This window comes from Lytechinus pictus, chromosome 4 (genome assembly GCF_037042905.1).
Source record: "Lytechinus pictus isolate F3 Inbred chromosome 4, Lp3.0, whole genome shotgun sequence".
Taxonomy (NCBI): Eukaryota; Metazoa; Echinodermata; class Echinoidea; order Temnopleuroida; family Toxopneustidae; genus Lytechinus; species Lytechinus pictus.
Window position 1 is genome coordinate 11,775,363 of NC_087248.1, and position 11,255 is coordinate 11,786,617.

Below are 11,255 nucleotides of genomic sequence, written 5' to 3' on the forward strand. Positions count from 1 at the left end.
TGTATTTAGTTTCAGGTGCATTTGAAGTCTTATACCCATTCTGACTATATTAAGCCACGCTCCTTGTGAAATTTTAGTCGAGTCTTTTTCTTCTGTAATTTAAACAACACGTCCCCGCTCCATCAAAGTGCCGACCCTCTATGTCTTTACTTTTAATTACAGTTATTTTGATTACTAACTCCTAGCTTATCATGGATCCACTATGTGTGCACCAGTGTTAAAATGTAACTACCACCTTCAAACTGTATTGGACCCACTCGAAGACTCCCCTTTCATCTATTCAACCAAAGATTCTTGATCATTTTGATGATGAGGATGAAAGCTACCGCCTTTTCCACCCCTTTCTTTTGAATCTCCGCCCTGGACAATACTGTAGAAGTGGGAATTTGTATAAGACAGAACTCCGGTGTTTGGTTAATTTGTTAGTGTCTTGCCGCAACAAAGCGGGAAATCTGTAATCGTTCAACTTGTTTTGTTCTCCTAAATAAATGAGTGTACTTTAAACGACCCATTCAATAGCGGAACCCGACCCACACATTCAGTGAGTGTATTGTTCCGCCGGTCCAAAAGCGAGAGGACATCCGTACTGCACGCAAACTCGCCTGAGCTACAAATAGCGAGTGCAGGTCTCTCTGGTTCATAGTACACATTTTTACTCTCGAAGAAAGCGGACACTCTTCTACTTTCTCTGCCTGCCCTCACCCGATAACTTTGTTGTGATTTTGTGCTGTTGTGTTTTCGAAGGAAAGGGAAAATGGTGATAGTTGACCACCCCCGCTCGCTAGCTATGCGAGATCTCTACTACCTAGCGGCGGCCCACCGAGCGATGTGCCCGAGCTTCCCCGTGCCTAATCCTAAGCCACATCCACCGGTAAGAAAAAAAAGAAAAGATTTTGCTGCTTGGACAAATCTTAACCTCTCATAGAAATTAACAATATTGTTACTTGATCTTAAATAGATTGTCCATTAAAACTTAGAAAGATATTTGTGTGTGATTCATTTTCAATGGCAGATTTCGAAACATAAAATCTTCTTTCAAATAAATACAGGACATCATTGTTCTTCTCATTAAAGAAAAAAAAAGATGTATAATAAAAAGAAACTTTGTTCTTTCAACTTTGTTCTTTCATATATCTTTTTTTATTTCATACAAATTCTCATTTAACTCTGTACCCATTCGTTTCCATCAATATAGATAATTGAAAAAAAGAACACTTAATTCATATAAATTAGAGCATACCTGATAATAAGAGATAAATAAGCATCGTTTATTATTATGTTTATTTTTTTAATTAGTCAACAGTCATTTATACTATATTGTATTTTTGTGTTTTCAAGTTTTTTTATGTTTGCAGTGTTTTTTTTATATCCCTTTTACTAAGTCTGAAAATGAGTTGTGACTATCCCGCTTTGGCCTTCGAAGATGTCCACATTTTGTTGACCATTCCTCTAAAGGCCACTTGTCCACATGAGAAAAGTATTTTTTTTCTGAGATACCATTTAACACGACAATAAGCCGATTTCAATTGCCTTTCACCCATGAACCCGCCATTTTTCCATTATTTTAGAATTTGCCATTGGTACAAAGAGATTTATTTTGTAGTTTATATTCTTCAACACCGTCTTAGAAGACGATGGCCCACAATATATCAGCCTTTTATTTCCCTTAAAGATAATAAGGGGAGCTACATGTATGCTTTTGGGATTAAAAAACACTTTCGCTGTTTTAGATAAGCGAAATTCTACTTTTACTCAACTTATGAAATTATAATATTTTTGAGATGCATGTTAAATATGGATGTTGATAGTATTAAATGATACTTTCATTTTAGATCTACTTATTGATGAGGTAAAACAGATTTGCATTATTTTATTCTTAAGAGTGATGTTAGAGGTACATGTTTTCATGAGGCACTGGCCATGTCATCTCTTCATTATCTTATTCCATAGTATACTTCTCTTGTTTTTTTGTCGTGTAATTGTTCAGTTTCCATCTATTACCATGTTCACATTTATTGCCAATTGCATTAATTTCTTAATATTTATTATTCCTTCGCCTAAAAGTCAAACCTTGGTCATAGTGAAAATGTGGCATAGCTTTCGTATGCCTATGTTCCCATTTCCCGAAAAGCCCATTTTTGTATTATTTTGTCCACCCCGCCCACTTGTTCTTATGCCCACCTTCCTCTTTTATACATGGTGATAATTCTCACATCCCTATAGCTATACAGTATTAATAAAATCAAAGATGGTCGCGCGCTTTCAAGTTACCATTTATTGGTGGTTAGGGGGTGGGAGGGCCCATTGTGGCGGGGTGATACAAAGAGATAAAAGGGGGCATTTTTATACAGAGGGGTGGGTGATGACCCGGTCCCTATTGTTATAATAAATAGCACAAAGGCCTATTAATCCTAATAGGGGCTATCACTTACCCAGACAGTTTTAAGTGTGTCGTTAAGTTGACACATTCTGCGAATTCTTAAGAAAGTGGTGGATTTAGGGATGTATTTTGCAGGAAGTGTTGTATAAATTGTAGTACTATAGACGACACATTTGGAAAGAAACGGGTATTTGCTTATCTATTTACCGTCGTAAGCCAAACTATGAGGCATTTCTTTGATGCTTATAAAACGAGGTACATTTGACTATAAAACGTAGTAGATTGTAATATAATGTGATTGTAATCTTTTAATGTCATGGTTGCACAAAATAATATGCCATCTCTGCATCAGTTTCACAAGGACAAAGTAAAGAAGAAGGGGGGGGGGGGGGGAAGGAAGTATAGGGATGTATAACATAGGGATATAATGGAAGAAAGTGGTAGTTTGATCCACAGTGGAGACGATGTCATATTCATCTAGACCCTGTATGTCGGACTGATAAATATCTTGCTGTGATTAGATCGCATTCATTAATTTAATACACAGTTGTATTATAAGAACTGAACGAAAAATACAAGTTTTATGGCTAAATTCTGGCCTCTGAATAGAAAACTTTAAGTCATTTCATTTCCCCAAATTAAATTAGACAACACATGGTACAATACAAACAGAAAAACTATTTATTTATAATTTTATTTAAAGAATTTCGATTGCTACAAAAGGATAAGACGATATTATATATATTTTTAATCGAACCTGAAACTGATGTTTGCATGGTTTGCCATACTAGGCATGATATAGCGGAATCGACTCCAGGTTAAAGCAAATGGTTCCCAAAGAAAGTTTCCTGGAATATCAAACAACTTAAACCTCATATGCCAAAAAGAATAGTGAGTATATTTTTGATAGGCACATTTTGGACCAAAGTTCAATGGTTATAGATCCAGGATATTTGTTTTTGCTGCATTCCAGTCCAATGGTACTCACTATAGAGCCCTAGTCACACGAAATGATCGCATTGAAGTTCGATAATAACTTAACACGCAAATGCGGTGCTAATGTAGTACAAAATTATCCGAGTGCTATCAAATTGAATGCGCAATGCAACTTTTCATATTGTGTTGGCTGGTTTAAGAAAAAGTGAACTTTACACGCTGTGAATATTATATAGGTTGACTGCTGTTATGAGTCACTGCAATCGGCGGGTAATTGCGAATACCAACACAACGATAATTGGGATGAAGAAAATAATGGTAAAGTTCACCCCCGCCTTTTAAGGATAGGAAATACTGTCTCCTCTTCCTCAGCACTTTGAGCGTCTTTCTCAAAAAAAAAAAAAATCCAATCAAATTATGTTATTATGATGAAAGAAGGGAATACAGTCGAACAAAATTCGTGGTTTCTTTATGGAATTAGAATTCCCAATTTTACTTTTTTACATTTAAAATGGAATCAGTTTCATATATATTCTTGAAACTAATGAATTGATTACTTCTGAAACCGAAAAGTCGATGAAAAATACGAATTAGTCATTGCATATTAATAGCATTTAATACTAAAAATAACGAACACATTTTGTGGTGGTATTGATTCCATTTTGATGAAAATTATTTATGGTCAACTGTACTGGAAAACGTTAGCCAATGCAATGATAACGGGTTGGCAAAACAATAGAAAAATAAATGGGTGGGGTTAGGGGAGTTATAATACACTTCAATGAACCAATTGCCTCTTACATTTACTGTGAATGCATTATGTCTTCAAACTGACGACGAAAAATCAGTTCATAAACACCATACTTGCGATGATATCTGTACAATATCTGTTTGCGTTAAATATTGACTAACATTGGCACGGAAGGACATTTTAGGCCCTGTTCTTACTTTCAACAGTAATGTCTTAACCCAATTACGTGACCAATACTCGTGCAAAGCTATTGTTAATTTTTTAATGACTTTCTGCCATTTTATCATCCAAAATGGGATGTGCGTGGCCATGGACTTTGGAGTCGGATGTTTAATGCGAGTTTTAAAAAGAAAAACATTCTGCAAACAAACAGGAATACTCCAGGGGGAAACAAACAAACAATTTAGTAATATAGCCTTTCACTTCTACATTGTGACGTAAAAGTGATAACAAAACATCGCTTAAAAAGAGGAAGAGGTTTGACGGGGTTTACCTATATGTCTAAAGGTTAGTTAGTCATCGAATATGAGCCCCGTTTGAATTACTTCCGACTGCATGTGCCAATATGTTCCGGTTCGCTTGTGTGACTTGATAACCCTGGAATTAGCGGAAATATTATGATATATGAAGAGAAGGTGATTTCACAGGACAGGGCTAGATGATTTCCTATATTTTTAACGGGATGTTATGCAAATGAATTATCAAATTTCACTTTCGGCGCACTATAGCCCCCGGGGTCAATAGCCGTTGATTGCGGTTCCCGTACTGTTTGCAGTGGTGGTATTGGGCCAAAGTATGCATTTGTAGCGTGTACTACGTACCAAACGGAACTTGGTTGATAATGATTGATTCTGAGAATATCCTTCATTATGACGTCATTTCTTTAAAGTGTTTGTGCAAAGTTTTCAAACACGAATTTGCCGAATCATTGGCTATTACCCCTTTTCTGTCAATACTTTCAATAGCACTGCTCCATTTGCGATTTAGGGTTTACGAAATTATGCAATAAAATGCTTTATAGAATTGATACAATGATAAAAAATCGGTATTACATTCTTCAGATTTATTTGTGCATGTTAATTTTTTTCTCAAACGAAATGGTAAAATGTCAATTTACTATTTTGAACGGTTGTTTTTATCTTGTAGTTTCCACAATGGGGTCAGACCTTTTTTAAATATCAAAGTTAAAAAAAAGATGTATTTACTTTACATAAATAAAGATGAAATAAAATGAAAACAAAATTAGAAAATAGAGAGAAGTACCTTATACATGAAGATCATGTCGGCCATGTAAATGCACAACGCTTTGCAGAGTCAATTTTATTAAATCTCTATTTTTCATTGTCTCCCTTTCTTTCTCCTTTTTACCTATTTCGATCAGGTCTTCGACAGCCGTCATCGGCTGGTCATGGGGTGCAACGATAACGCTGTGTCCACGGACATGTCCGAGGTCGACTACCAGAAGAAGTGCATCTACGAGGTCAAGGATCAAGACGCAGACCCAGCCAGCAGAGAACCGAGGTCGGTGACGTCACTACCAGGCAATCTCAAATTCAAGTACAGGAATGAACAGGTGAGTTTGGCCTCGTCCTCGTTACGTGATTTCTAGTGGATTTGTGAAACTCGTTTGGACTCAAGTTTAAAAGCATACATTCTTTTTTTTTTGTAAAGAAGAAAAACATAATAATTCACGAGTTATGATGAAAGTGGTTTATTTAGTCAGACAGTCAAATAGATATATTTTTTATTTTCTTATTTTGAACTGTTTAAGTAAATACTTCAATAGAACACGGGTTTATCAAAGCAATATTTTCACGTTATATACACTATTTCACATGTTCTTTTTTCTGTTATTCTCCGAAGAGAATGCTGTTATCTTTCAACACGGTATAGGAAAGATGCTAATTTATTAGAAAGAAAAAGGGATACGAATATTTTGAATCTTTGGCGCTAGCATAAAGCTAATTTTGAATGTCATCCCTTTCTCGTACCCTCCCCCTCTCTCTTCTCACCTTGCGTGTGTTCATGCCTCTATGATTTTCTCCTCTCCTTTTATCCCCCTTCTCAATCTCTCTCTTTTTTTAAATGAGGGCGCTATGAATCTTATACTTATCTTATACTTCATTCCTGATTAAAGTGATCTCAAATTTTGTCTCATCCATGCACAGGTGGTCGGTGTGTTAGCAGACCAGTACATCCCAAAAGGAACACGGTTCGGACCCCTAGCTGGAAAGATTTACAGGGAAGAAGAGGTGCCAGGGGATGCAAACAAGAAATACTTTTGGAGGGTAAGTTAAGGCCTTTCTATGCTCCCCTTCCTCCATGTTCTTCTAATTTTACTTATTATATCCGTTTTAAGAAAATCTGTAAATTTCGGAATCAATGGAAGAATCGTTTTAAAGTTATAGCAATTCTGGATTACATACATGTATATTCTTATTAAAAAAAATCAACTGTGTTGTTATCATAGTTGAGAATGAGGATATCATTTTTGATATATCATAGAATATTTTTCTGATTCCTAATGTTGATCAAGGATGTGATCAAATTATATTCGTAGGTGTCAATGTAATAAAGAATGAAGGAATTACATGCTTTGTTTTAGAACAATTGTAGCAGGAAAATGTTTCAATTACATGGCCTGTATTTAACTTTGAAAATCACAGCGCCGGTTGATACTGTTCAATGCTTTAATTGACATGAATTTATCACCAAATTACTAAAGTGATATTTATTTCTTACGCTTTCTAGATCTACAATGTACAGAAGTTTGTCCACTATATTGATGGGTTCGACAAGAAGCGAAGCAACTGGATGCAGTACGTCAGCCCCGCCGGAGCTTCGGCAGAGCAGAACCTCGTGGCTTGCCAGTACAAGACAGATATCTTCTTCTATACAACGAAGGCTGTAGAGCCGGGCCAGGAGTTGTTTGTGTGGTATTGCACTGAGTTTGCCCAGCGCCTTGAGAAACCAGTCGCATCCTCTCTTCGCACCAGTCCAGTTGTGAAGAAAGGTAGGAAATTGGTCACTCATTTATTCTTCCCTCATTTATTCTTATAAGCCAAGATCACATTTGCTATCATAGCTTATTTCGAACAACCTTTTTTTCAAAGGATACTTTCTTGTAATTGGATGAAATACTTATTTGGTATATGGGTTGTTGGAGGATAATTTGATGTGCAGTTTGAAGACAAATTTGACAAACAAATCAGTATTCTAAAAATAATTAGTGTAAACCCATTATGAGCAAAAGATGTATTTATAGAAATAATTTTAGATAGCATTTTGCATTTTCGAATAAAATAATGTGTTCATCAACTTAAACCACTACTTTTTATAGATATACATCAAATATATTTCTGGTTGCTGTAACAACCCATTCTTGTATAAATATTTGATTGATCGGTATATAAAATAAATAGCTGTAAGTAATGAATCATTTTATTCTTTATTTTTCAGAGCCAGTTGTTTCCGCACCTTCTCCTTCCGAAGATGCTATAGACTTCAGCCGTCGACCAAATAAAATGTCTTCTAAAGTCAGCAATGCCAAGTCTTCCTTCCCGATTTATTCAGGTCGTGGCAGTGGTTCTGACCACCTTGGTGCTGAAGCAGGTGCCAGTAAAACCTTGTATCCCAGCCTTCCACCCACCTTCGCCTTCAGTCACCGAGTTGGATGCAGCCCACCAGGTACAGACATCAAACAGGAGCCACCTAGTCCAACGTCCTCATCCTCAATGAGCAGTTCAACCTTGTTGCCAACCCAACCAGCCATTCCAGTCTCAAGGATGTACCCAGCTAGTGGTTCTCCAGTTGTCGTACCGGTACCCTTTTATGGCCTGTCCCCGAACTACATGAGTTCTGCAAGTGGTTTGACGTTGCTTGCCTCACAACCCATCTACTCTATGCCGTCCAGCAGAATGATTGATTCTCGCTCTATGGAATTGACCAAGAACCGCCACATTCAGCCAAAACCTCATCCAAATCAGCCTCATACAGATTCCAATGGTTATCTCCCAGAACCTGAATCATCCATGAAGCATGATATTCCCAGAAGAGTCAGGCGCAGCAGTAACCCTAACTACGGTCACCGTGCTCTAGGCTACGAGCTCCCACGTCGCAATGGAAAGATTGTATACGAATGCAATGTCTGCAAGAGGGAATTCGGACAGCTCTCAAACCTCAAGGTCCACCTTCGTGTCCATACTGGTGAGAAGCCCTTCTCCTGTGATCTTTGCGGAAAAGGTTTCACACAGTTTGCACATCTTCAGAAGCATCATCTTGTCCACACGGGGGAGAAGCCACACTGCTGTCACGTCTGCGACAAGCGATTCAGCAGTACAAGCAACCTCAAGACCCACATGCGCCTCCACAGTGGCGACAAGCCCTTCAACTGCAAAGAATGTCCAGCTAAGTTCAACCAACAAGTCCATCTGAGGCTTCACAAGAAGGCTCACCTAGAAGGCAACGCGGAACTCTTCATGGATTTCAGCGACGATGCTGACACCCCAAGTACCGACGGATCTGACATGGTTGGTCTTCACAATCACCTTGCTAGCACTGATGTCACCGACTACTTCGGAAATTCTGATGTGGCATCGACAGGTAGTCGAGTACATCTCGATGATGACGATGACGATGAGGACAAGTTGGTCATCCAGGAGGGTAGAAAATCACTAGAAGCATCACCTGCCGGCTACATGTTTGGTTCTGATGCCATTGAAGGAGACCCTCAAGGATTCTCCGATTCTGCCTCGACTGGAATTCCCATGCCCAGCGGTAACGACGAAGAAGACGCGATGGAAACCGCCGAATTCAGTCGAGACCAGCCACCAGCCTTCGAGAGCGAGGGCAAGGCAGCTTCTCCTTCGGCATCTGAAGAACCTACGCTACCACCGTCCCATGGAACCAAACGATTGCATCCCGACCTCGATGTGGCATCGACATGTAGTCGAGTACATCTCGATGATGAGGATGACGATGAGGACAAATTGGTCATCCAGGAGGGAAGAAAATCACTAGAAACATCACCTGCCGGCTACATGTTTGGTTCTGATGCCATTGAAGGAGCCCCTCAAGGATTCTCCGATTCTGCCTCGACTGGAATTCCCCTGCCCAGCGGTAACGACGAAGAAGACGCGATGGAAACCGCCGAATTCAGTCGAGACCAGCTACCAACCTTTGAGAGCGAGGGCAAGGCAGCTTCTCCTCCTACGCTCCCACCGTCCCATGGAACCAAACGATTGCATCCCGACCTCGAGTTTGGATCAAGAAGCAAGTTTTCCAAGTCCAATCCTGCCCTAAAGCTCGAGACTGTGGTCCAAAAGATACTCAACCGCACCAGCAAATCGTAGAAAACGGGACATTTTTGCAGAATGCTCGTTGGCTTGTTGAAGACGAGTGTTGATTTAAAATAACTTTCTCCCATTTGATTATCCAACTTCAATTTGCGATGAAAAGTGTTCGCCAGTAATAAGATAAGATTAAAACAAACTTTATAGTGTTACCAAAGTGGATCGTACGATTTGGGTAAAGCAACTCATTTGTGTATTTTGTTGAATTCGCCATAATGTAGGATTGTATGAATAAGTACTAATCATACTGAAATCATGATGCCAAAATTAGCCGATTATGACTATCAATATAAGTTAGTGCCATATTCTGCCGAGTCACCTTAAAGACATACATAATTTACTAATAAAGAAAGATTGATGTATACGTACTTGATTTGCAGTACTTTATTTATTGATATTTTGACATTTGGAATAACCATAATTAAATAATTTCATGTTTATCACTTACTGATTTCAATAGCTCTTCCAGGGAAGCGTTTCGTCAAAATTTTGTTGTCAGATCTTACAAGTTTCTTTGATTTTGATTGGCAGAGAAGCACAATTGCTATGGTAACTGTCGGATAACATAAGACATGACGGATGAAATGTCCGACAAGTCCTTTCATGAAACGCTCCCCACATCTACACATTCGAAAGTAATTTATGTATTCAAACTTCATCTTGAAAATATTTAAATGTGTCTGTCTTTCAAGGAACATCCCGCGTTATCATTTATGACATTGCGTAAGAAGTGGGAATTTTCGGTTGACTTAACTTGGATGGATTTTTATACCTGCAGAAAGTTTCCTGAATGTTATCATCCAAGCAATGTCTTATGATAGTGTTGTCTTTCAAAAATAAGACGTCAAAAGCAATCATGAAATTGTCTTTCTCTGATTATAATTTATACTGTAGACACGATAGGTGATATAGGATTTGTCAATAAACTATTTGTAGATTTGTTTGTAAATGTGTCAAGAAAGTGCTGAGGGGAATGGTTCTTTGAATGACCTTATATGTATCATATTCTTGGCAGGTGGCGATTACAGTGGAGCCCAACTAGATATTAATCTTCTTCATCCACTGTATAGTTCCAAAATAAGAAGTACATGTAGCTGGATAGCATTTTATGGCTTCAAAACATTGATTTCCCAATACCAAACATATGCGTTTCGTTATATCATTTTCAATATGCGCATGTGTAATGGCGGGCCGCCACCTTGCCGTGTTCTAATCCATGTCTATAAAGATTTTAGTTAACTTGACACTCGCAGGACATACATTATTCGAATCGCAGTATTCAGCTATATTTATTTAATCTAGGCAAAGGTAATTCAATATGTGATGTGTATTCTTAAAATGAGTGACTTAGCAATTAAGATAAACGTTATTTTTAGAATGATAGTATATTTTTCTGTACATTATTAAGTGATGTTCTTTATTACAACTCATGGGTGTCAGGGCGGTGTGTTCCGCGAAGACGTTTATTGTGTAGATCTTCCAAAATTATTGTGCCTTATATTGATGACATTTTGTATAAAATTGTGACATTTTTGCCAATAAACAAGAATTTATGTGAACTGATATACTTTTATTCACGATGGACATTTTGAAAGATAGTGCTTATTGCCGAAGACTGGAAGCGAAAAAAGTGTTTGAAATATAAGAGAGAGAGAGAGAGAGAAGGGGGGAGGAGTGGTGAGAGCAACATTCCAGAGAGAGAATAAGGAAAAGAAAATAAAGGAGGACTGAAAGGTAAAAAAGGAGAAAAGGGATACTTGTAGTAAGCCTAGACGAAGAGAGAGAGAGAGAGAGAGGGGGGATTCGGGTTAGAGTTTTCAACGTTTTACCATGTCAA

General features: G+C 38.0%; 1 protein-coding gene across 1 annotated transcript; it reads left to right on the forward strand.

Annotated features, from left to right (window-relative positions):
• Positions 1 to 213: 213 nt before the first annotated feature.
• Positions 214 to 10,981, forward strand: LOC129259016 (PR domain zinc finger protein 1-like). Its single transcript, XM_054897283.2, has 5 exons — positions 214 to 871; positions 5,449 to 5,640; positions 6,236 to 6,355; positions 6,819 to 7,080; positions 7,527 to 10,981. Exons 1-5 carry the CDS (start codon positions 755 to 757, stop codon positions 9,416 to 9,418), a joined length of 2,583 nt encoding a protein of 860 aa, XP_054753258.2. The 5' UTR covers positions 214 to 754; the 3' UTR covers positions 9,419 to 10,981.
• The last annotated feature ends 274 nt before the right edge of the window (positions 10,982 to 11,255 follow it).

Excerpts from the sequence above, each read along its gene's own strand:
- LOC129259016 (XM_054897283.2), top strand. The coding sequence starts at position 755 with ATGGTGATAGTTGACCACCCCCGCTCGCTAGCTATGCGAGATCTCTAC. Across the intron at positions 5,641-6,235 it reads TCAAGTACAGGAATGAACAG|GTGGTCGGTGTGTTAGCAGA; the intron begins GTGAGTTTGGCC and ends ATCCATGCACAG. Across the intron at positions 7,081-7,526 it reads CAGTCCAGTTGTGAAGAAAG|AGCCAGTTGTTTCCGCACCT; the intron begins GTAGGAAATTGG and ends TTTATTTTTCAG.